Genomic DNA, 26,982 nt, shown 5'->3' with positions numbered 1-26,982 from the left:
GAGCACTCAGGCCAACCTCAGTCATGTTCATTCAAAGGAGCGCTCTCCATTTTTTTCCCCAGAGATGTCAAACGATCCATACTTGACATTTACAGTGCCATCAGATATTCAGGGAGCATGGTGCCACAAACCACTGAGACTGCATTGTAATCCGCACAGATAACCTTTTGTAATATCTGGCTAAATAAAATGGATGGAGGCATTCAGAGCCTGTGTGGGCTTATCTTGTCTACCCTGTCACAATCCAAGCACGTTGTGTGCATCATGTGTTAGCACATATTGTACACTCATACACTACGGTTACATTATAGGCCTGGTCTTCCAATTGACAATAAACACTGTACAGGCCTCATGCTCATACTTCTTTGTAATGGGCTTTTACCTATAACATCTGAATGCTAAAACCATTCATGTTTTCAGTGAACGTCCACAAATAATCAATGTTAGCCACACAGTGAGTGGCTCTAAGCCAACGTCTCCCAAACTAGGGGTTGCGGTCTCGTGTGGGGTCGCCTGATTTGAAAATGGGGTTGTGAGAGAAACTCTGAATTTCTTTTAAAATAATTGCACTTGGTACGTAGAACCGAGGTTACATCAGTAGCCTCCAGTAGCCGCTAGATACGGTTGTAATAAACAGAGTGGTTTCTGTTGTCTTCCTACAAATCTAGCTATTGAACAATTTAGGCTACAAAATATTATAATCCCATCACTGACAGATAAGACTATCAAGAACACGCATGTGTCTCCTTCTACAATGCCCACAAGCTGAGCAGGACAGAGTGGACACTGTCAAAAGTACTGTCAGACTGATTTGTAATAGACTTTCACTGTCATAGCCCCAATTAAAAAAGTAAACATTGGCCGTTGATTACTTTACCTTTTTTTACATGGTGGGGTCGCAAAAATGGGGTCAGGGGCCCAAAAGGTTTGGGAACCCGTGCTCAGTCATATATCTGCGTTTGAATGGATAGAGGAGGAGACATTGAAGGATATGTCCCACTACAGTACACAGAGGCCCACTGGCTGTTTGTCTGTCTGTCTCTGTCAGTGTGTCTATAGGAGAATGGTGCATCATAGGTCACTGTAGCTAAGTGCTGGTGGCTGAAACCCAATAATACCAGAACCTCTCATGGCTTTGAAGTGCCAGTGTGTATGTGTGATATGACCACAGAGACTACTGACAGTTTCCTGTTTAGAAACTCAATACACAGCTTTTTTTCCCAAGACTTCCAGTCAATTGTGTTCTCTGTCAGTCCAGTTTCCTCTTAAACTCAACATACGCAGACTCACTCACTGATGTGATTTGTATTCCTGTATCGTCCACTAAGCGAGCGGTTAGTTAAAAGCGAGGTCTGAGCATACCGGTATAATGGCTTTAATCATCAGGTATTTAATCATCCTGAGCAAAAAAAGCCTGTCACATTTACCCACTCCCCAAGGCATTGATCGGCCCATACTCCACATACTAATCAGGTATGAGAGGGTGGGTGTGGGATGGATGTATTGTGGACATAATTGTAACAGACAGGTGGTGAGAAAGGGACTGCAGCCAGGCATGCAGTAAACACTCATTAACACATGTTATCATTGATCAGCGCCGGGGCAGGCGGAGCGCCGGGACACCTATCCCCCCACACAGCTGGGCCTCTGTCCGACGTGTCAGAGGAACAGGCCTGCCAGATGTGTGGGATGATTCACTACGAGACACACAGGTCCTCCCCATTTTGATGCTGGGGAAAAAGGGTGTTAGCATGTAAAAAGAACATAACTGTATGACTGACAAAACTCTTAGTTTCTACTTTGTGGGATGTCTATATGAAGGCAGTGGTAATCAATGCAGGTTTTAAATTCATGTGTATATTGCGATGCAGTGTTTTCACACTTGACTTTTTACACTTCACTTCAGGCTTCAAAATGTTCAAATCGCTAGTCAGGAAAGTCTATATAGCCTTCTCCATCTTCTAGTGATCTATTGGATAGGACAGGTGCCTGTCAGTCACAAAGCGAGCGATGACAGGGAACACTGTTGGTTTGTCAGTCTGCTGTCTGCCACACCTCTCTGTCTTATGTTTGTTTTCCCATGTAATGTAAGTGGTAACGATGGGTTGAAATCCAATTAATTATTGCACATTCATTTTATTTTATTTTGTGTTTTAACTTTCATATAGTCAGCCAGGAAGTCGGGGCACATAGGCTATTTACTGTGCTTTGATTGACAAATGAACAGCAAGTGTTCACTAGTTTATAAAAGGTTTCGAACTGACTGAATAAAGTCAATCCGTTATAGCCTATTCCATAAATCATACAACATATTGTTGTATGTCCACATCGGGACAAGTTAACCAAATATTCCTAGAATTCGAAGCCCATGTCAAGACTTGGCAGTGGCCGCTAAAGGGATTCATCAATGTAGCCTAGTGATGGGTTGTTCGCCAACCAAAGCCTCTGTTTGAACAGATCTTTTAGGTGAATGTTGGGAACCGAATCTCCTCGGTGAGAGCCATTCATTTGTCTCCCTAATGTGCATACTGGTAGGCTACTAGTGCTTTTTGGTGATTTATCTGCAGATAAATTATGAAAACATTCGATGAAGATGTTGAATCCTCACTGCAATAACAATTGGTTCTTTGAGAGAGAGCCTCATTCTGGTTCAAAATATATCAAATTAAAAGAGATTGAAAGTTATAAAAGCTATGATACTATTAAATATATTGATATAGGCCAGCTGATTTGATTAGTGTGAAATTGAGTAGTCAACTGCTGCTGTTTCATTCTTTAATCATACCGGTAAGTCTATTCACGGGTGTCTGACTTGGTATAAAAGTGGGGGCGCACAATCTGGCGGTGGTCTGGGGGTCCTCCCTCTGAAAATGTTTGCATTTTTAAAACCATTTTCCTTCAATTCTATATTGTTTCTCAACAGAATCCTTGTTTACTTGATAGAACACAACTTTATTTCTTAGGTTTTTGCCACAATAAACTAAATTGAAAGAGTTAACTTGCTGTTGTTTTTTGCCACAATAAATGTATTAAAAAAGTAGACTAGGCTCGTTTTTCTGACTAGATTACTAATCTACCGCCTTCCTTCAAAGTCTCATCCACATTGATTGAAGGGTCTGAATCCCTACCACCTCTGTGACTAAAACATCCTGCCCCCTCCTCTGACAATCCCAAACTGCAGTGATTGATTGACAGGCCAAACTGTTTATGGGACAATTCACCCAAATTACAAAATGGCATTAGTTTCCTTACCATTACAACCGGCTGTGATTGGGAGTCCCATGGGGTGGCACACAATTGGCCCAGCGTTGTCCGGGTTTGGCCCATGTAGGCCGTCATTGTAAATAAGAATTTGTTCTTAAGTGACTTGCCTAGTTAAATAAAGGTTACATCGATACACACCCTTAAAGCCGATTTATGGTCAATCCGGATCCTGCAGTGGCCGTACAGCATTTACAGCGATGCGGCCTTCGCAGAAGTCAGAGCGGTCATACTTCTTGCACTTCAGGGAGCCGAGCAGAGTGGAGTGTGTCATATGCATCCAATAAATAGTTCTGCACCACTTAAAACCACTCGTAGTGATTCAGGGCTAATCTCTGTAGCCAGCTAGCTAATTACGAGCAACTGGCTAAGTGAAAAGACAAGACCTTACCTCTTCTGAGACTTTAGAGTCAGTTTCACGGTACTTGACATAGGAGCTCAGCCAATATATAGTATGAAGTAAAAAGGTGGCACCGTTTTCCCACCTGCATCTCCACTTACACCTTTTTTTCTCTTTTTTTTACTTTACTAGCTTGTCCCGCAACTGCCTCCACTTCTTGTGGCAAGCTTCTTCGTCCATAGATGCGGTAAAGAGGTCAATGGAACTTTACCAAAACAATAGAAGTGCCATGGAAACACTTGCCATGGAAAGATGCGGTGGAGGAAAGATCCCAAATCTCCTCATTTCCCCTCGGCAACATGATCCTACATTTAGGATACTGTTTATATGTGAATTTCACCCTATGTTGAGGTAAAAATCTGAGTTTGATGTTTGTATGGATGTCAACCCCGTCATCAATCGACTGCATTACGGTTCAAAAAAGCTTTGACCTCCACCACTGATTTCTGCATCCTAGCTATTCTTCCAGCTTATACGAACCGGAGTTAGCATTTAGCAGTCACTTCCTCTAAACCTGAAAAGGGACCATTTCTAAATGTTATGCAGTGATAACAGCCAAATATATTTGGATTTGACAAATTTCCACTTCGATTTGTTGAATATGCGCCAATCCAGCGTCCTTCTATATCCCACAGTATGCATTCCATTGACCTCTTTTCCGCATCCCTCCGATCTCTTTTTCTTCTTCATTTTTGTGTCTTTGAAATCTTTACATGAGGTATCTCTGCACAAGATTTTGTCAAAGTTATCAATGTTCATTGTGAAGGAAGTTGTTTAATGTTAAAAAAGGTTATCTTACTTAGAAAATTGTCCTGATCATACAGGCCTGGGCCTAGAATAAACCCCTTGGCTGGCTACGTTTTATATAGGAACCCCTGGCTGGCTATGTTTTATATAGGACCCCCTGGCTGGCTACGTTTTATATAGGACCCCCTGGCTGGCTACGTTTTATATAGGAACCCCTGGCTGGCTACGTTTTATATAGGACCCCCTGGCTGGCTACGTTTTATATAGGAACCCCTGGCTGGCTATGTTTTATATACACCCAAACAAGGGCACTGCGTTCATCCACCTCTGGCCTGCTCGCCTCCCTACCACTGAGGAAGTACAGTTCCCGCTCAGCCCAGTCAAAACTGTTCGCTGCTCTGGCCCCCCAATGGTGGAACAAACTCCCTCACGACGCCAGGACAGCGGAGTCAATCACCACCTTCCGGAGACACCTGAAACCCCACCTCTTTAAGGAATACCTAGGATAGGATAAAGTAATCCTTCTCACCCCCCTTAAAAGATTTAGATGCACTATTGTAAAGTGGCTGCTCCACTGGATGTCATAAGGTGAATGCACCAATTTGTAAGTCGCTCTGGATAAGAGCGTCTGCTAAATGACTTAAATGTAAATGTAAATGTAGGACCCCCTGGCTGGCTACGTTTTATATAGGACCCCCTGGCTGGCTACGTTTATATAGGACCCCCTGGCTGGCTATGTTTTATATAGGACCCCCTGGCTGGCTACTTTTTATATAGGACCCCCTGGCTGGCTACGTTTTATATAGGACCCCCTGGCTGGCTACGTTTTATATAGGACCCCCTGGCTGGCTACGTTTTATATAGGACCCCCTGGCTGGCTGCGTTTTATATACGGCTGGCTACGTTTTATATAGGACCCCCTGGCTGGCTACGTTTTATATAGGACCCCCTGGCTGGCTACGTTTTATATAGGACCCCCTGGCTGGCTACGTTTTATATACGGCTGGCTACGTTTTATATAGGACCCCCTGGCTGGCTACGTTTTATATAGGACCCCCTGGCTGGCTACGTTTTATATAGGACCCCCTGGCTGGCTACGTTTTATATACGGCTGACTACGTTTTATATAGGACCCCCTGGCTGGCTACGTTTTATATAGGACCCCCTGGCAGGCTACATTTTATATAGGACCCCCTGGCTGGCTATGTTTTATATAGGACCCCCTGGCTGGCTACGTTTTATATAGGACCCCCTGGCTGGCTATGTTTTATATAGGACCCCCTGGCTGGCTACGTTTTATATAGGACCCCCTGGCTGGCTACGTTTTATATAGGACCCCCTGGCTGGCTACGTTTTATATACGGCTGGCTACGTTTTATATAGGACCCCCTGGCTGGCTACGTTTTATATAGGACCCCCTGGCTGGCTACGTTTTATATAGGACCCCCTGGCTGGCTACATTTTATATAGGACCCCCTGGCTGGCTACGTTTTATATACGGCTGGCTTCTCCATGTACTTAGGGAAAACACGGGTGAAATATGCAATGCAATTGTGCGCTGTCAAAAAGGCACTCGTTGTGGGCTAATATCAAATTGTGGCCACCCGAAGAGACAATAGTCATCTTCCCTTCAAATCCTGCGTCAAAGTCTTTGTCATCCCTTGCGTCACCACCACAATTGACTTATTAAACAGTGTTTAAGCACCCTGGCATGTAGCCAAACACTTAAAGCTGCTGTCACGAATGACCAGCTACATATGTTGCAAGGCTCCATGTTTCTGTCAGAGGATTGGCGGGCAGATGAAATTCATTCATTATCTGGGTGAAGATGTCACAATTAAATCTATGGGATGTTCCTGGGAGTGCACTTTGAGCATTGAAGACCTTAGTATTGATCTGACAGCGTGTCCATCCAGATCACCCCTTCATACGATAGAGCGATAGAGGCAGTGGTGAGGAGTGACCCTGGTGACTCGAACCAGATCTCTGGCAGCGAATGAAACAAATGAATGAAATGATAAGGAAGATCGGTCGCACTTGCTAAAATGACTCAAGTAGACAGCTTCCTCTTTCTCTATTGTCCTGGGCCAGTTCACGTTTACCTACGCACGGGCCACTGTACTGTCAAAGCTCAAGGTGACTCTGGAGCAGTTGTTGGTGTGCGGGCGACTGTGTGACCCAGTGAGTGAGTGATGCCCATGTGCATCTGTCAGCAAGGCTAATGGAGGCTGCCACACTTGGCCACCCGCAGACTGACAGGTGCCAGACAGTGCCCACGTCAGCCGCCCAGGACAGCACCAGGGAAGCCAGCTCGCTTTACCTCGCTGAAGGATGTCACCAAGGGAGCCCCAGTGCTGAGCCCGGTATCTTCTATTATAATGCACTGTGACTCAGTGACTCACTGAAGAGAGGTCAACTACTGCTTGAAAGCGTCAATCACCTGTGAATCTGCAGGCTGCCATAAGCCGACTTGTACAGTACTTTGTTGACAAAGCCTTTATGTACAGCAATAACTTCTTCAGCAGCGCGTGGGAGTGAGTGTGTTTGATGTCTTGATTTGCGAGGAGAACATCTTAAGATCTTGATAATCAGACGGTTGCTGGTAAGAATAGCACTTGAGGTTCTCAAAAGCGAGTTAAGAGTCTGTCTCCACCGTGATTACATAATACAGTGTGACTCACCTCTATGAAAAGTCACATGGACTTGACTAAATTGCTTGTCACAAATTTCTCGAGTCCTAGTTGGCCATTTCAAAACCGTATTAGTCTCTATTTTGAGAGCATTTTAAAACCTTTATATATCCCTGTACAACCATACTTCAAGAAGGTTTCCAGGTTTCCACAGACTGCACTAACAGCCTGACTCACCAGGATGGAAAGTCACAACTATTTGACAAAATTGCTTGTCACAACCAGACCCCTGATTCTTCCAATCCAGGGTGGCACATTTCGATTGTTTCCACCTCCCTCCCAGTTTATGAGAAACAGCGGGGGCGGAGGGGAGGATTTGCGTCCCTCTGAGATGTCACTGCATCTGGCCCTTCGTATCGGGTTCTCCTGAGAGACAGGTTGCTGACAGAATGGAACCACGGTGAGCTCATGTCTGTTTTAATTTAGTTTTAGCACGGTGGCCACCGGCTTGGCCTGGGCCCGACCGGTCCACTCTCCTCTACTCTCCTCTCCTCTCCTCAGACAGCTCCATGTCCACGGCTACTGTGATTGAGAGGCCTGTAGTAATGGGTAACGGGACACCGGGTCAAGAATTGAGATGCTCCGAGTAAGCCACTTACGGAAAAACCACATGATTTCACTCCACTTAGGTCAGTAGTTTTGGCCATTCTAACTTTCAAACCGAACAGTAACTGGATGCTTTCTGCCAGCTTTATAAAGCAAGCCACGGCCACGTGACTCACTCTCTGTAGGAGTGATCCATTTTCGTGTACCTTATAAACTGGCCGGTCTGGGTAATGTGCTGGCTTAAGCTCATAAGCATATTTGGGGGCATGGTGTAAAATAAGTTTTATTTGTGCCAACTGTCAGTGGAAATGTTGAACTAGTTTAAGTGGTTTATCGTTATGTTGATGAAGGTTGAATACTTCTTTTGACACTGTCAGTTCTGCAATCTTTGTAAGAACTTGTAACAAGCAAGAGCTGTACTGTTAATAGGTTACTGTGTATTGTGCGGTAGCTTAATTACAGCTGGTTCACAGAAGTGTAACTAGCTGAATGTCGGTTATTGTACATTTCACAGTAATTTACTGTAGCTAATCTATCACACCCACTGACCTGAAAGCCACGCCTGTAATATTCTGATAGGCTGCATCTGCTACAGTATGCTGCCAATTAGCAAGTTATGTTGCATGTTGTCAACAGAAGAGTTGGTGAAGGCACAATGGGTTTCGGGCATGTATTGCTACTGGAAGCCAGTTTCCTGTAAGTTATTGTGAATTTTACAATACAGCACAGTACAAGTCTGTAGCCATATCTCTTTTATACTCACAGACCTGGTGGTGTAGCAGGACATTTCAAGTTGCTAGCGAGCAAGAGGTTTTAAGTTCAAATCCCAGTTAAGGCTGAGTCTTGTGGTCACATTACAAAATAATACTTTTTTTTACACTAATTGAAATCAGAATACAGCTAGAAATAACTTCAAGTTGGCAATATATGTATAGCCGATCTCCATTCTGTCCACAGACATGGTAGAGCAGTAGGAACTTCAGCTACCTAGCAACCAAGAGGTTGTGAGTTAAAATCCCAAGTATGGTTCAGTCCTAAGTAATCCAGAGGACTATGACCAAACTTTCCTGAAACATTACTTGGGGATGTTCCTGGAACAATATAAAACCTGCAGGGGACCATGCCTAACGCTAATGCCATCTTAAATTCTCACAGATGAAATAGATGAGAGTTCCACACTGGAGCTAGCAGACCTTATGCTGCTGACAATAACAAGTTGGTAATGAAGCCACACTCTGGGATATGTTATTTAACAAACCCTGATTTACCGGCTGTGGCAGAGGGCCAGGAAGAGATGGGACTAGTTCTCCAAGTCTCAGGACTCCCTGTCCCCTTCTCCTGCCCAGTATAAAACACCTCTAACTGGGATGGCCATCCCCTGTTAATCACCCATCCAGATGAATAAGCTTTTATCGATCCCCTTCGTGGAGAGCTACATGATTCCACCGCCATTGAACCTCATAGTAAGTGATGGGAGTGAAATCAGGTTATGGCAATGGAAGATGAAATAACACATTAAGAGTTCCACCAGAGGCTCAAGTGAGGGAGACCGCGTGTAGCAAAGTGCTGGTCCCTCGGCCATAGGAAACAGAGAAAGCTGCGATGGGAGGGGGACATGCAGGAACCAAAATGGGGCACAGGGAGTGTTTCTCAGAATCCTTACACCATACAAAGAGATAGTAATTGCCCAAGTCAAATTGCGCCTCTACGTCTAGGGATATAAAGGTCTTGCTAGCCTCCAGAATTAGTATTAGCATTCTAATAGCTTCTTTCTAATTGCTTTGGACTGCTGCTTTGTTCAAATATCAACCCATCTGCCCCTTTCCCCTCTTTGTTTGACAACACTAACCTCAGCCCTTAGTGACGACTAGCCTCACTGTAAAGCCAGAGTATCCTTTCATATTGCAGTTTAGCACGTGATTATGTTTCCTTTCATCAAAGCCCAGGAACACTATGGCAACAGCCTCGTTAGGGCTAACGAGCTAATATAACTCACCCTCAATGAGAGCGGAGGAGGGCAAGGACCTTCAGGACCACGTGGTGGGATGGGCGGGTTGGATTGAATCGACTCAGCAGCCCTGAGCCCGTAGACCAGACCCAATATAGACAAGAAGACGGTATTAATGGGACAATTCCATAATTTTTTCCTTTAATTGCTATTTTGGCCAATCACATCAGATCTTTTCACATCTGATTTTCTTCCCGAGCTGATCTGATTGGTCAAAAGGCCAATTCATGAAAAAAAGATCAGAATTGGGCTGCCAGTCTAAACGCAGCCAGTGTAGCTCAAATAGAGTAAATTAACTCACGCAGCTGAGCAGGCTGCAGCATTAGCACCTACTTTAACTAACTGCGTCTGATTGTTACCGTGGCTGTGGATCCGTGATACCGTCTGCGCTTTCAGAGGGCCCATGTCACATTGTGTCTTGTCTGGGCAGATCTCTGTGTACTGTGCAGCAACTGACAGACTCATATATAAGCAGTGCCTAAGACTGCTGAGCTAGATTCTACCTGCGTTGTCTGATGTTTGTGTTTCACTGTCATCAACAAATCATAAACATGACACAGTGTCCATGTTGTACTGTGTCGTGTCTTTGGCTATGCCGGATTAAGTGATATGACATGCTATTCTATAAAATAATTTCTCCGTAATTAATATTACGTGATTGAGCTAATCATGTTAATTACATTAACTAGAGAGTCGGGGCACCACGAAATAATATTTATAGAGCTGTTATCCTCCGAATAAACTCTTAAAGACCTAGTAATATTTTACATCAATAGCAGTCAATATTAATCGTCATCTTAATTCAGTCTCATCTGAAAGTTGTAAATTCTTGGTTATCTGCACGAACCCTGCACAAAAAAGTTGAATCAGCAATACAAAATTGGGTTTAATTATTAATTTACTAAATACCTAAATAATCACACAGAATTACACATACACATAATTAAATCATAACTTGATTACAAATTATGTCATAAAGGAAAACGTCCCTAGCGTGCGGAACAGATATGACAGCTGGTTACACAAAAGAAAAGGGCTGGGTTTGAGTGAAAGAGCGGGAAGACTGAGGAACAAAGGGCGAAGCTGTGCTATCGTAAATACAGAATCTTATGCATTCTAAATTACCGCCCATTTGGAAAAGGAAAATGCAATAAATATTTACTCTGAGCTGCGCTTCGGTAGGTTGGTTGGTGGTAGATGGATGGCCGTGTTGCCCAACTGAGTCCTTTGTCCTTTGAAGAGTGTCTCTGCTGGTAAATTGGATACGTTGTAGTAATGTCATTGTGTGGTAGTCTGTTCCTTCCTAACCTGCGTTTGCAGCTGCTGTTGCTAACGCAATGGTTAAGAGGTATCACTTCTGTAGTGAATAAGAGTTCAAAGTTCATACCATTTGCAACCAAAGCTCACGCTGATGTTGGCTTCGTTCTGTAGTTATTAACTGAACCATTCTGACATCGGACCGTCGTCCTCACATCCTCGGGAGCAGGAGGTTATATTGTCGTCAAGGCTTTAAATAGGAAGGGAGAGGAGGGCGTGTTCACGGGGGCGGGCCACTGATTGATGAAAACCCAAATCTTACATTTTAGAAGCTAAAATCACATTTCATCCCATCACGAATAATTTCATATTCAAACATTTAAATTGAACAACAATTCCATGGGAATCCGATAACTCTGATGTGTAGACTTTCCACTGTAGAGTTTATGTCATCTTATCATTGATGAGAATGTCTCAGATGACAATCGAACTGACATCATATTCATTAAGTACCACTGCATATGTTCAATTGGTCGGATTACCAGAATATAGTTAATTTCCCCCCACCTTCTGATGTTCCCAGAATCTCTATGTTAACCAAAGGGGTTTGCAAATGTAACCTCAGTAGGGTAGAGAGAGGAAAAAGGGGGAAAGATGTATTTATGACTGTCATAAACCTATCCCCGGGCCAATGTCATGACAACTGTATCTAGACAATATGGGTGTTTATGCATGTACTGTATATAAGTTAATAGCCTTCATGTTTGTGTGTGTGTGTGTGTGTGTGTGTGTGTGTGTGTGTGTGTGTGTGTGTGTGTGTGTGTGTGTGTGTGTTTGTATGTCAGCTTGTGTGTTCACACACCGCAGGCGCGTGAAACATGTCGAGTGTAAACGTCCACGCTCTGCACCACGGCGGTAATTCCCGTTGCTCGGTGACGGGAGCCAAACACGAAGCAGTTGTAGGGTGTTCTCCATCCCAGTAGGGCTGTCATCAATTACATAAACAATGTACAGCAGTGACATCCCCGTCACAGGAATATACACACCCCATATGTATCTCCATAAACATTAACATATTCAGGCGAGTGGGCTCGCCTCTCCAGAACAGGCAGAACTAACAGAACTAACAGGCATATCCACCCATCAACACATGGCCCATGTCTTTGGACTGTATGTCAATTGTGTACATGCAGTACAGTTATAGAAAAAATACTTGGTGATTTGTCATTATTACCACTGTTGCAATGGAGCTAATGTGGTTGCCCACAGGCCGTATGACAGTATGTATCCATTATGTAACATTTTGAGTGTCCGTCTGAAGTTAATTGTTTGTGGACTTTTTTGTCTCGTTAGAACAGTCCTGCCAGCATAGACTAATAGAACACAGTTTTTTTCTGTAGTTTTAATAAACCTACCAAACTTAACACTACTTCTTCATCTAATTACACAAATTACAAATGTAGAATCTGGGAGTCTGAATAAAAAAGTAGTCATGAAGCTAGAGGTAGCTTTGCTCTGTGTGATTATATGGAGAGCTGCTGCAGGATACTCCTGTATAGCGAGGTGCTGCAGGATACTCCTGTATAGCGAGGTGCTGCAGGATACTCCTGTATAGCGAGGTGCTGCAGGATACTCCTGTATAGCGAGGTGCTGCAGGATACTCCTGTATAGCGAGGTGCTGCAGGATACTCCTGTATAGCGAGGTGCTGCAGGATACTCCTGTATAGCGAGGTGCTGCAGGATACTCCTGTATAGCGAGGTGCTGCAGGATACTCCTGTATAGCGAGGTGCTGCAGGATACTCCTGTATAGCGAGGTGCTGCAGGATACTCCTGTATAGAGAGGTTCTGCAGGATACTCCTGTATAGCGAGGTGCTGCAGGATACTACCGTATAGCGAGGTTCTGCACGATACTTAATGAAGGGATGCTCCGCAGCTCAGCGGTGCTCCCGAACCCTCTTGACTCACCAGGGAGAGCCTCTTCAGAAAACACATAATTGTCCCCCTAATATCCAAGCAAGGCCACATTGGAAAACAGTTTTTAATTGTCTGGCTAATTCATTGAGATACTGTTAAGCTGCAAGTTAAGCATTTTGGGAATAGATTTGAGCTCATTAATTTTAATGAGGCGAACAGCGTATTATCGGCGTTATGTGGCAGCGAATAAATCAATGCTCGGTAATCAGGTGCAACAAGGCAGTTATTTTTTTTGCACCGTGCCTGTCGAAACAGAGGGGAGAGGAGCCGCCATGATATCATAATCACTTGATTTAATTAAAGAGGAAAGTGGGCTTGCAGCAACACTCTCGCAATTAACTAAGCTCCGGATCCCGCTTAATGCATGCAGACAAGGCGACAAACGGCGGGTACTTTGTTGCCGTGGCAACGGTCCAAAAAAAGTCCACATCGAGGGCAGGGGATCGAGTCGCTTCTGTTGACGACCCCTGTGCTCACCTATCATTTGTCATCAGGCTTTCTGTGATGGAGCACAGGTCCTGTCTGGCCTGCTGCCTCTGGGACTATGTACAACCCCCCCTAGAACAACCTGGTGCTGCTGAGTGCCTAATTACACACACACACACACACACGCTGATACAAGACCATGGTGCTTGCCTACGGAGCTGTGAGGGGAACGGCATCTCAGTACCTCCTGGCTCTGATCAGGCCCTACACCCAAACAAGGGCACTGCGTTCATCCACCTCTGGCCTGCTCGCCTCCCTACTACTGAGGAAGTACAGTTCCCGCTCAGCCCAGTCAAAACTGTTCGCTGCTCTGGCCCCCCAATGGTGGAACAAACTCCCTCACGACGCCAGGACAGCGGAGTCAATCACCACCTTCCGGAGACACCTGAAACCCCACCTCTTTAAGGAATACCTAGGATAGGATAAAGTAATCCTTCTCACCCCCCTTAAAAGACCTAGATGCACTATTGTAAAGTGGCTGTTCCACTGGATGTCATAAGGTGAAAGCACCAATTTGTAAGTCGCTCTGGATAAGAGCGTCTGCTAAATGTCTTAAATGTAAATGTACACAGACATGCACGCACATGCCGCACACACGTATGCACACACTGTAAGGCACACAGGCGCACATACACACTAATGCTAGCACACATACAGATAAATACACACACACACACACACACACACACACAGGCCAGCTGTCCAGATGGCCTCAAGGCAAGTACTGGCTGCATAAGGCAACATCTGCACCTGGCCTTAGACAGGCCACTCTTCAACCCTACTCCCTCTGTCCTCCCTCTCTCTCTGTCCTCTCTCTCTCTCTCCCTCTCTCTCTCTGTTCTCTCTCTCTCTGTTCTCTCTCTCTCTCTGTCCTCTCTCTCTGTCCTCTCTCTCTCTCTCTCTCTCTCTCTCTCTCTCTCTCTCTCTCTGTCCTCTCTCTCTGTCCTCTCTCCCTCTGTCCTCTCTCTCTCTCTCTGTCCTCTCTCTCTCTGTCCTCTCTCTCTCTCTCTCTGTCCTCTCTCTCTCTCTGTCCTCTCTCTCTCTCTCTCTCGCTCTGTCCTCTCTCTCTCTCTCTGTCCCCTCTCTCTCTCTCTCTCTCTCGCTCTGTCCTCTCTCTCTCTCTCTGTCCTCTCTCTCTCTCTCTCTCTCTCCTACTCTGTCCTCCCTCTCTCTGTCCGCTCTCTCTCTCTCTATATCTCTCTCTCTCGCTCTCTTTTTTTCTCTCTCTCTCTCTTTCCCTGCCTTGTATATCTTTTCAGTATTTTACTGAGCAAGTTTTGGAAACATTTCAAAGCTACGCTCTGTGAAAACAGACAATACAATGTGATGGTGTCTCCCACTCTCTCTTCCGCTTCATTCCTCTTAGCTGTTTTCGATCCAGTCCGTCCCCTCACCGTGACCTGGGCAGCCTAGCTGACTGGTCTAAGCAACAGTGTTATGGAGCCCCATCCCACTGGCTACTATCTGTCTGTCACCTTCCCAGCTAACGAGGCCCGCTGAGTCCGTAGGGCTGGCCGGGGGCCGGGGGAACTAATTGGAGCAGAGAGCCCAGTTCTCCTGGCGGTGCCATACATCAGAGCCAGGGACACTGTCCCTCTGCTTCTCTCTGGTCTATAGCTATAAATTGATCACATCCCCTTTATTACATAACTCCCCTTTAAATCTCTACTGCCCCCTAGCCTCCAGCTCTGTCTCTACAACCACTTCCTTATAGAGACACAGGTTTAGAATCAGATCAGCCTCCTCACATCCTAACCTGAAGCATGCAATGGAAAATGCACAACTCTGCTCCGATCGATGTCTTCGGGCAACTTCATCCTAATCCCCTCACCACCTGACCCAGGGTCAGATATAGTATTTTAATCCCACTAATGGTTACAGTGAGGATTTTAGTGGTTGGCTGGTGGTAATCTGATCCTAGATCTGTGGTTAGGGGCAACTTCTTCCTGGAAATAGCAGCCTCCTGGACATCTACTCCCGACCCTAAGCCCCTGATTCATACTTCTTCAGCTGGCTCCAGTTTTCCATACAGTACTATCAGCCATGGATCACTTGCAGGGCCCCCAGGTCCTCCATTAGTGGTGATTACTGTCTCATAAATCTGGTCTCACTGGGCCGCTATCAATTACCCAGAAAGAATAAGAGGAGGGCGTGAGGATGACCACACGGTCTAGAGACCAAGGACGTGCAGGTAACTGCCAAAATAAAGGAAACACCAACATACAGTGTCTTAATAGGGCGTTGGGCCAACACGAACCAGAACAGCTTCAATGCACCTTGGCATAGATTCTATAAGTGTCTGGAACTCTATCGGAGAGATTCAACATTTATTCTTCAACGTCAAATTCCATAATTTGCTGTTTTGTTGATGGTGGTGAAAAAAACCACTGTCTCAGGCGCCGCTTCAGAATCTACCATAAGTGTTCAATTGGGTTGAGATCTGGTGAATGAGATGGCCATGGCATATGATTTGCATAGGTTGCATGCTCATCTAACCATTCCGTGCCCTGCTGATGGGGGCATTGTCATCCTATGGGGGCACAGCCATGGTAGCCAAAATAATGGCCTGCCTAGCATTTTATACATGACCCTAAACATGTTGGGATGATAATTGCTTAATTAACTCAGGAACCACACCTGTGAGGAAGCATCTGCTTTTAGAATACTTTGTATCCCTCGTTTACTCAAGTGTTTCATTATTTTGGCAGTTACCTTAATCTCAAAAGTGGCTGCTTCCTCCCTATGTCATTTCCTTTGTCTCCACTGCACCAATCTACAACCCCGGACAAGTTTAAGGCCAATAGGCGTTCCTCATACCTATCCTATCTTGGTTAGTGCAGATGAAGGAAAGGAGACAACGACTGGAGGATCAAGGTTGCTTATCATAACGACATCGATACTTCACGGTAATCAATATCAATCTTAAGCAAATCAACCAAACCCCCAAGCGATCACTAGCGTTCCCCATAATATCAGTTCCTCTAGCATCACCAACAGCTCGAGGGCTTTCACGCCACCACCTGTGCTCATCCATAAACCTGTTGTCGCCCATATCATTGTCCTATTCTGAGCTACTGTAAACCTAGCGCCAGCTGAAAAGATCTTTCCCCACCATGTGCGTGCCTTAACAGGGCTTTTCAGGAGCTTAAGCAACAGCTGGCTAGGAACCACCGTGGCTGGGTCCCTTCCGTTTTCTTAGAAGTCCTATGACGTAGCCGCCAGTGTCTTTGGGTGTGTCCGGAATGGCTTCCCTCTGTCAGATGACAAATGTGATCCAATTGAGGCAGTCAGTGGATAAGCAAATGTTTAGGGACAAGTAATGGAAGTGTCACTCAACTCACTCTCTATCTCATTCTCTTTGAGAGAAAACAGTAAGCAAGAGAAAAGTGAGCAAAACAAATGATGCCAGTTCCTCCATTCGCCCCTGTAATCTGCATGCACTAGGGTGTTTGTGTGTCCGTGTGTGTGTGTCTGTTTGTGTGTGTATTGATCATGGCTGCAAGCGGCTTTAATGTCGGCAGCTGTCTTCAGTCTGCCCTGATCGCAATGGTTGGTGTTAATGGCTTCTTCATGATGCCCCCCCCCATTCTGTTAACACACACAGCCTCTCTAATGACAGCCAGAAAGAGGAGACTGTCTGGCTAGAAAACAAGCTGTAACACACAAACCTCTGTGTCTGGTGGTGTGTGTGTAGTTCTCTGTGTTTGGTGGTGTGTGTGTAGTTCTCTGGTGGTGTGTGTGTAGTTCTCTGTGTCTGGTGGTGTGTGTGTGTAGTTCTGTGTCTGGTGTGTATGCAACACATTCCCACTTTGAGATACACATTTCCATATTTCTAAGTATTTGCATATGTGTTTCTGGGAGTATACACACTCACATGAAAAAACCTGGAATTTGTACGCAAATCTCTTCCACCCTCCACTCCTATTAATTTTGCTTGGACCATAGCTCTCACTTGGGCTGATGAAAATGCTCACACAGCCTGTCATTTTTCTTCAAATGAGGTGTGCTCTCCAATGACCTCTCCATGCGGTACCACTTACTGTGAACGTGATGTTCTACTGTGATGACTCAACCCAGTGTACACCCGTAGGAATCCTACTGTACATAGAGGAACAAGTCAAGGATGGGGAGGGTACACAGGCATACAGTATATGGGAGATTTTGAAATTAGTGTCTGTATGATCCCTAAGGCTATGGTGGTTGAGCTCCCACATACACATAGTGTGTGTGTGTGTGTGTGTGTGTGTGTGTGTGTGTGTGTGTGTGTGTGTGTGTGTGTGTGTGTGTGTGTGGCCATGTTCAAGTGCTGTCCGTATTCAAGTGTGGCCGTGCAGGATGAAACAATATGGCCTTGTTCAAGTATTTGTTCTGCAGGATGAAACACCCTCAAGTGGCTGGATAATTGTATTCTGTTATCCTAAGGCCAGGATGTATAATCCATTCAGTACCCTTGAGGAGCATAGAGAATGGTGGGATGTGTGGACGCACTGTAACAAATAGTACCTGCCAACATGTTGCAATCAAGCTGCTGTTGCTGTATGTTACTCTGTTGTTCACTGCTCTTGAGATATTTTGACCCTGTAGAAATGCACACATTCCTCCATTTTTTATTTCTGGGACGGAATTTCTACAGTAAGAGTCGTTAGCTCACATACTTCACTCTGGACTAAGTGTGCATTCCACTCCGACTGTAAACATTAGCCTGAAGGAATGTCCGCCGGACAGGAAAGGAGAGGAGAGGAGAGAGGATCGTAAATCCTAAATCACTCCTGTTGGACCTTGTAGGAAATGGGCCACTCTTCCTCTCTTGAATCTCTTCTACCCTCTCTCTCTCGCTCTCTCTTTCTCTCTTTTGAGTCTCTTCTGCCCTCTTTCTCTAGAACTGAGCCTCTTCCACTCTCTTCCCTTATCTCTCTCTCTTTCACACTTACTCTCTGTCTCTCTATCTCCCTCTCCATCTCTCCCCCTCTCCAGGGCCCAGAAACTACCCTGAGATCCTCTTGCGTAGTCCACCTTCACCACCGAGTCATTACTCCACATGTTCACTGAACAAAAATATAAACGCAACATGTAAAGTGTTGGTTCCATGTTTTATGGACTGACTGTTGCCAGAGAATCTAATGAGAATCTAATGTTCATTTCTCTACCATAAGCTGCCTGCAACATCGTTTTTGAGAATTTAAGGAGTATTTCTGTCTTAATAAAGCTCTTTTGTGGGGAAAAACTCATTCTGATTGGTTGGGCCTGGCTCCCCAGTGGGTGGACCTGGCTGCACCCCTACCAAGTCTTGTGAAATCCATAGATTAGGGCCTAGATGTCCTTATATGAACTGTAACTCAGTAAAATCTTTGAAATTGTTGCATGTTGTGTTTATTTTTGTTCAGTATAAATAAACGTGATAGCCCTACCACAAACACGGATGCCCATTTACCTTTGGTGCTTATACATCACACTATATCCTTCCTTTTGGCTATTTTAAGTTTAATTTGAAGTGTCATTTACCGTACTGATTACCTTTAAGCTGCACAGCTAACCATGTGTGAAGGGTTAATGAAATGGTAATGGAGTAGAAAGAAGTGTCGTTTTTCAGTTAAATAATACTTTTTCGCTGACGTAACGCAGTCTGGCTAATTTGTAAGGCATTCGTTTTCAAAATGTTTACATCAATTTCTCTACAGCTCTTAAACGAATAAGAACACCTCGATCGAATACCCCATAATGACAAAGTGAAAACATGCCTTTTGACATTTTAGCACATTTATTGAAAATGAAATATACAATACTTTGTTACCTTTGACGGCGATTACAGCTTTGAGACATCATGGGTATGTCTGTATCAGCTTTGCACATCTGGATTTGGGGATTTTCTCCCATTCTTCCTTGCAGATTTTCTCAAGCTTGGATAAATTTGGACAGCAATCTTCAAGTCTTTCCACCGATTTCCAATGGGATTCAAGTCTGGGCCACTCAAGGACTTTCACATTCCAGTGTTGCTTTGGCTGTATGCTTTAAGTCATGGTCCTGTTGGAATGTAAATCTTCACCCCCCAGTCTAAGATTGTTTGCAATCTGAAGCAGGTTCTCATCAAGGATTTACCTGCATTGGCCTCCATTCATTGTTCTCTCTATCCTTACCTGGCTCCCAGTCACTGTCCCCCAGCATGCTTCACAGTAGGGAGGATGTTAGACAGATGATTTTATTTGACCTTTATTTAAGTAGGCAAGTCAGTTAAGAACAAAATCTTATTTTCAATGACAGCCTAGGAACAGTGGTTTAACTGCCTTGTTCGGGGGCAGAATAATATATTTTTACCTTGTCAGCTGAGGGAATCAATCTTGCAACCTTTTGGTTACTAGTCCAAAACTCTAACCACTAGGCTACCTGCCTCCCATGAGCTATGCCTGGTTTTCTCCAACCATAGCACTTTGCATTCAGGCCAAAGAGTATGTTTTTGTCTCATCAGACCATATAATCCTTTGCCTTATGATCTCAGAGTCTTTCACATGCCTTTTTTGCAAGTTCCAGGCCTGCTGTAATGTACCTTTTTCTCAGGAGTGGCATCCATCTGGCCACTCTCCCATAAAGGCCAGATTGGTGAAGTGCTGAAGAGATGGTTGTCCTTCTGGCAAGTTCTCCCATATCAGCCAAGAAACTCTATAGTTCTATCAGAGTGGTCACTGGGTTCTTGGTCACCTCCCTGACCAAGGTCCTTCTTGCCCGGTTGCTCAGTTTGGTCAGACAGTCAGCTCTAGACAGAGTCTGGGTAGTTCCATTGGGAAACCACTCTGCTCTTGGAAAATTTCAACACTCAAGAAAATGTTTTATACCCTTCCCCAGATATATGCCTCATCACAATTCTATGTCGCACATCTACGGACAGTTCCTTTGACTTCATGATATAGTTTCTACTTTGACATGTACTGTCATCTGTGGGATCTTACAACGACAGGTGTGTTTCTGTCTAAATCATGTCCAAACAATAGAATTGGCCACAAGTTGTCGTGACGTCTCGAGGATGATGTAAAGAAAGTAGATGCACCTGAGCTCCATTTGGAGTCATAGCAAACAATTCACAAAAAAAAATCTCACATTGTCATTATTGGGTATTGCGTGTAGATAGATGGGTGAGAAAGTCACTGTAATCCACATTGAATTCAGGCAGCCCAATTCCTCAAGTAAACAAGTACATGTGTTTTTAAACTGGCGGGTTAGTTAAAAACTTGTCTTGAAAAAACATGAGGTTTTCTATAGCAAGATGAAAAGCTATAAGCATATTTTGGTTGTTTAGTGACTGTTCAACACATCTATAAAAAAAAACAGAAATCAAACTTATGTTGATTACTTTCTAGTTATGCAAGAAAAACATACAGTATTTTTTTTATCAATTTCCTTTTTTGCTTTTTCTCTGAAGAATTGGCAGATCCTAGAGCCTTTAGTCCCGGGGGGGGTTGACGTTTCTGTGTTGCCGTGGCAATGTGGTCTCATTGACATATAATCTGCGGTTTTGACATGTATTCTGTTAACAATAGTGTGAGTGACATGAGCAGTACGGGGGGAACGGGTACCAGTGTCCCGTTCCACCACTCTGAGCAGATCATCAGGCCAAACACTTAGACAGCCCGCTATTCATCTACTGCAGGTGTGTAATCAAGCTGTCACTGAGTATGTGAGTGGGGACTTGTTTGGACCTAGAATGGGCCATGTATGGTTACGTGTGTGTGTGTGTGTGTGTGTGTGTGTGTGTGTGTGTGCGTGCGTGCGTGTGACAAGTTGTGTATGTGACAAAGTGGGCTTACCATGCAGGTGTATGGATGTGTGTGGTGTTTTATGTGACACAAACTTCCCACTCTATGTGAATGGGTTTACAGTTGCACAGGTTTACCTACAAGCTGTGAGAATGTATTTGTGCTTTTGAAGGTGACACCGGCTTGATCTGGAAGGGCACAGTGAGGAGTGGGATACAGCCTAGCGCTGTGAAAGCGCTATCGGTAGCCCGTCGGTAGAACACGACCCAAAGGGCCAAGCTGGAAAACAACCGCTGAGGCTTAATGAAGGCTTAGGCTGAAGATGTCCATTAATTCACCCTCACCTGAGAGAGAGAGAGAGAGAGAGAGAGAGAGAGAGAGAGAGAGAGAGAGAGAGAGAGAGAGAGAGAGAGAGATTCAGTTTCATCACCATCCCCACATTATGAATGAGTCATGAATGGAGCAGTAGTCTTTTAGCAGCTTTAGGTAGAAGTTGCCCATTAACACATATCTAGGATCAGATGACCCTTGTCACACCCTGACCATAGTTTGCTTTGTATGTTTTGGTTGGTCAGGGTGTGATCTGAGTGGGCATTCTATGTTGGATGTCTTGTTTGTCTATTTCTATGTCTGGCCTGATATGGTTCTCAATCAGAGGCAGGTGTTAGTCATTGTCTCTGATTGGGAACCATATTTACGTAGCCTGGGTTTCACTGTGTGTTTGTGGGTGATTGTTCCTGTCTCTGTGTTTTGCACCAGATAGGGCTGTTTTTGGTTTTCCACGTTTATTGTTTTGTAGTGTTCGTGTTTATCTTTTTGTTATTAAACATGAATCAATATAACCATGCTGCGTTTTGGTCCGCCTCTACTTCACCTAAAGAAAACCGTTACAACCCTCCCTAAATCCTAATCCTTAACCATTTGCATGATCACACAACTTACCTTAGGTCAGTGTCTGAGGGCAACTTTGTCCTACGCCAACTACTACACATCAATCACATCCCCCGTCCATCAGTTTTCATTTGTTGCCAGCAGGGGATGAGCTTTGTGACTCATGACACTGAAATGGTTATGATATGGGGGGGGGGGGAGGTTAGTGTTAGGACATAGACTAACACACTATCCAGTTGACACTATCACACTCCATTCCCCCAGGGGGCAGCAGCAACCTTGTCCAAGTGCTGAGCCTGCTTGATAAGCACGTCGGGTGCTGCCCATTAAGGTGATCAGTCAGAGTACCAGTTTGGAGAGCCGTGACGCTGCTGGTGGATTTGGTGACCATGAGGTCTTTCCTTAGTTCGCGCATGCCTTCGTCACCATCTGAACACATAATAATCCGCTTGAACTGGCTGATCAAGAGGTCAATAGAGACAGAGCTGGCCCTGGACCAAGGTTGCTGTCTTCCTGGGCACATGTACAGTGGGGCAAAAAAGTATTTAGTCAGCCACCAATTGTGCAAGTTCTCCCACTTAAAAAGATGAGAGAGGCCTGTAATTTTCATCATAGGTACACTTCAACTATGACAGACAAAATTAGAAAGAAAATCCAGAAAATCACATTGTAGGATTTTTTATGAATTTATTTGCAAATTATGGTGGAAAATAAGTATTTGGTCACCTACAAACAAGCAAGATTTCTGGCTCTCACAGACCTATAACTTCTTTAAGAGGCTCCTCTGTCCTCCACTTGTTACCTGTATTAATGGCACCTGTTTGAACTTGTTATCAGTATAAAAGACACCTGTCCACAACCTCAAACAGTCACACTCCAAACTCCACTATGGCCAAGACCAAAGAGCTGTCAAAGGACACCAGAAACAAAATTGTAGACCTGCACCAGGCTGGGAAGACTGAATCTGCAATAGGTAAGCAGCTTGGTTTGAAGAAATCAACGGTGGGAGCAATTATTAGGAAATGGAAGACATACAAGACCACTGATAATCTCCCTCGATCTGGGGCTCCACGCAAGATCTCACCCCGTGGGGTCAAAATGATCACATGAACGGTGAGCAAAAATCCCAGAACCACATGGGGGGACCTAATGAATGACCTGCAGAGAGCTGGGACCAAAGTAACAAAGCCTACCATCAGTAACACACTACGCCGCCAGGGACTCAAATCCTGCAGTGCCAGATGTGTCCCCCTGCTTAAGCCAGTGCATGTCCAGGCCCGTCTGAAGTTTGCTAGAGAGCATTTGGATGATCCAGAAGAAGATTGGGAGAATGTCAAATGGTCAGATGAAACCAAAATATAACTTTTGGGTAAAAACTCAACTCGTCGTGTTTGGAGGACAAAGAATGCTGAGTTGCATCCAAAGAACACCATACCTACTGTGAAGCATGGGGGTGGAAACATCATGCTTTGGGGCTGTTTTTTTGCAAAGGGACCAGGACGACTGGTGTAAAGGAAAGAATGAATGGGGCCATGTATCGTGAGATTTTGAGTGAAAACCTCATTCCATCAGCAAGGGCATTGAAGATGAAACGTGGCAGGGTCTTTCAGCATTACAATGATCCCAAACACACTGCCCGCGCAACGAAGGAGTGGCTTCGTAAGAAGCATTTCAAGGTCCTGTAGTGGCCTAGCCAGTCTCCAGATCTCAACCCCATAGAAAAGCTTTGGAGGGAGTTGAAAGTCCGTGTTGCCCAGCAACAGCCCCAAAACATCACTGCTCTAGAGGAGATCTGCAACAGTGTGTGAAAACCTTGTGAAGACTTACAGAAAACGTTTGACCTCTGTCATTGCCAACAAAGGGTATATGACAAAGTATTGAGAGAAACTTTTGTTATTGACCAAATACTTATTTTCCACCATAATCTGCAAATAAATTCATTAAAAATCCTACAATGTGATTGTCTGGATTTTTTTCTTCTCATTTTGTCTGTCATAGTTGAAGTGTACCTATGATGAAAATTACAGGCCTCTCTCATCTTTTTAAGTGGGAGAACTTGCGCAATTGGTGGCTGACTAAATACTTTTTTGCCCCACTGTACATTCAACACCTACATTAGGAGCATATGCTGATTTCTCACATAAATGCACAGATTCGTTCAGGTTACAAACCACATTAACTAGGTCTAGGACCCCTAGGCAAAGCGAGTGCAACAATATCCGTAGGCTAGTTATGGGTTTTGTAACACAATCAATTCCAATCAGAGGAAGCACCGCTTTGAGAGTGCTGCCGCTGCCTGTCTTAGTCTGTACCTATTCCCTATATAGTGCACTACTTTCGACCAGGGCCCATAGGGTTCTGGTCAAAGTAGTTTTTTAATGTCACATGCGCAAGTACAGTGAAATGCCTGTCTTGAGCTCCAAACCCAACAATGCAGTAATCAACATCAATGTAGGCCTCCCGGGTGGCGCAGTGGTCTAGGACACTGCATCGCAGCGCTAGCTGTGCCACCAGAGACTCTGGGTTTGCGCCCAGGCTCTGTCGCAGCCGGCCGCGACCGGGATGTCCGTGGGGCGACGCACAATTGGCCTAGCGTTGTCCGGGTTAGGGAGGGCATGGCCGGTAGGGATGTCCTTGTCTCATCGCAAACTAGCGACTCCTGTGGCGGGCCGGGCGCAGTGCATGCTAACCAGGTCGCCAGGTGCATGGTGTTTCCTCCGACACATTGGTACGGCTGGCTTCCGGGTTGGATGCGCGCTGTGTTAAGGAGCAGTACGGCTTGGTTGAGTTGTGTTTCGGAGGATGCATGGCTTTCAAACCTTTGTTTCTCCCGAGCCCGTACGGGAGTTGTAGTGGTGAGACAAGATAGTAACTACTAACAATTGGATACCACGAAATTGGGGAGAAAAGGGGGTAAAATATATATATATATTTTTTAACATCAATGTAGCGCAAACAAATGACATAAGGTAGAACAAAAATAAGAAATAAGAAAGTAAAAAGCTCAGGTCAGTTCCAATACCATATTTACATACAGTACCAGTCAAAAGTTCTCATTCCGGGGTTTTTCTTTATTTTTACTGTTTTCTACACTGTAGAATAATTGTGAAGACATCAAAACTATGAAATAACACATATGGAATCATGTAATAACCAAAAAGGTGTTAAACAAATCAAAATATACACTACCATTCATTAGTTTGGGTTCACTTAGAAATGTCCTTGTTTTTGAAAGAAAATAACATCAAATTGATCAGAAATACAGTGTAGACATTTTAATGTTGTAAATGACTATTGTAGCTGGAAACTGCAGATTTTTTAAATGGAATATCTACATAGGTGTCACGTTCTGACCTTTATTTCCTTTGTTTTGTCATTATTTAGTATGGTCAGGGCGTGAGTTGGGGTGGGCAGTCTATGTTTGTTTTTCTATGATTTGGGGATTTCTATGTTTCGGCCTAGTATGGTTCTCAATCAGAGGCAGGTGTCATTAGTTGTCTCTGATTGAGAATCATACTTAGGTAGCCTGGGTTTCACTGTTTGTTTGTGGGTGATTGTCTATGTTAGTTGCTTGTGTCAGCACAGTTCTCATTATAGCTTCACGGTCGTTATTCGTTTATTGTTTTGTATAGTTTGTATTCAGTGTTTAGTGCTTTCTTTAATTAAAAAATGATCATGAACACATACCACGCTGCATTTTGGTCCGTTCCTTATGACGATCGTGACAATAGGCATGCAGAGGCCCATTTTCAGCAACCATCACTCCTGTGTTCCAAAGGCACGTTGTGTTAGCTAATCCAAGTTTATCATTTTAAAAGGCTAATTGATCATTAGAAACCCCTTTTGCAATTATGTTAGCACAGCTGAAAACTTTTGTTCTGATTAAAGAAGCAATACAACTGGCCGTTTCTTTAGACTAGTTGAGTATCTGGAACATAAGCATTTGTGGGTTCAATTACAGGCTCAAAATGGCCAGAAACAAAGTAATTTCTTCTGACACTCGTTAGCCTATTCTTGTTCTGAGAAATGAAGGCTATTCCATGCGAGAAATTGCCAAGAAACTGAAGATCTCGTACAACGCTGTGTACTCCTCCCTTCACAGAACAGCACAAACTGGCTCTAACCAGAATATAAAAAGGAGTGGGAGGCCCCGGTGCACAACTGAGCAAGAGGACAAGTACATTAGAAACAGACGCCTCAACTGGCAGCCTCATTAAATAGTACCCGCAGAACACCAGTCTCAACCTCAACAGTGAAGAGGCGACTCTGGGATGCTGACCTTCGAGGCAGATTTGCAAAGAAAAAGCCATATCTCAGACTGGATTAAGATGGGCAAAATAACACAGACACTGGACAGAGGAACTCTGCCTAGGCCAGCATCCCGGAATCGCCTCTTCACTGTTGACGTTGAGACTGGTGTTTTGCGGGTACTATTTAATAAAGCTGCCAGTTGAGGACTTGTGAGGCGTCTGTATTATTTATTTTTTGTTGCAAAAATGTAATTATGGGGTACTGTGTGTAGATTGATGAGGGGGGGGGGGGATATTGAATCCATTTTAGAATAAGTCTGCAATGTAACAAAATGTTGTAAAAGTGAAGGGGTCTACTGGCCCTGAACAATACACCTGTAAGCCACGGACCAATCAATTCCAGATGTGATTTCATGTTTCACTGACTAAAGCATGCTACATTTACTATGCTCTGTGTGGTTGGCTGAATGCATAGAATAGAATGGAATTTCTATTTCTATGGATGGTTGGATCTTCACGTGCAATTGATTGACTCTGTATAGCACAAAGGATTTACCTCATTCAAAGACGTGGGAGTCCGTGACAACTTGTCATGCTCTGCCCCCAAGTGGTCCAAGTTCAGAATGTGCGTTCATGTGTGCATGTGTGTGTGTGTGTGTGTGTAAGCTTGTATGGTGAGTTTGTACGGATCCTTATGATTCAAATGTTTTTCCACTGGTGGAGGA

At 44.4% G+C, this 26,982-nt stretch overlaps 2 protein-coding genes across 2 annotated transcripts in view; one reads left to right on the top strand and one right to left on the bottom strand.

The window, feature by feature from the left end:
• The window catches only part of kcnh2b (potassium voltage-gated channel, subfamily H (eag-related), member 2b), a 317,198-nt gene that overhangs the window by 166,648 nt on the left and 123,568 nt on the right, over positions 1-26,982 (top strand). The gene's annotated exons all lie outside the window — the stretch shown is intronic.
• LOC135572129 (uncharacterized) overlaps positions 3,422-26,982 on the bottom strand; it is a gene marked incomplete at its 5' end in the record, with an annotated part of 32,478 nt that continues 8,917 nt past the window's right edge. The window contains one exon of the mRNA XM_065019156.1: positions 3,422-3,502. Within this exon, the coding sequence (XP_064875228.1) occupies positions 3,422-3,502 (81 nt within the window). The remainder of the gene's footprint in view (positions 3,503-26,982) is intronic.

This window comes from Oncorhynchus nerka, linkage group LG6 (genome assembly GCF_034236695.1).
Source record: "Oncorhynchus nerka isolate Pitt River linkage group LG6, Oner_Uvic_2.0, whole genome shotgun sequence".
Lineage (NCBI taxonomy): Eukaryota > Metazoa > Chordata > Actinopteri > Salmoniformes > Salmonidae > Oncorhynchus > Oncorhynchus nerka.
The sequence above is the reverse complement of the archived record's forward strand: the minus strand, read 5'-3'. Positions and strand labels throughout refer to the sequence as shown.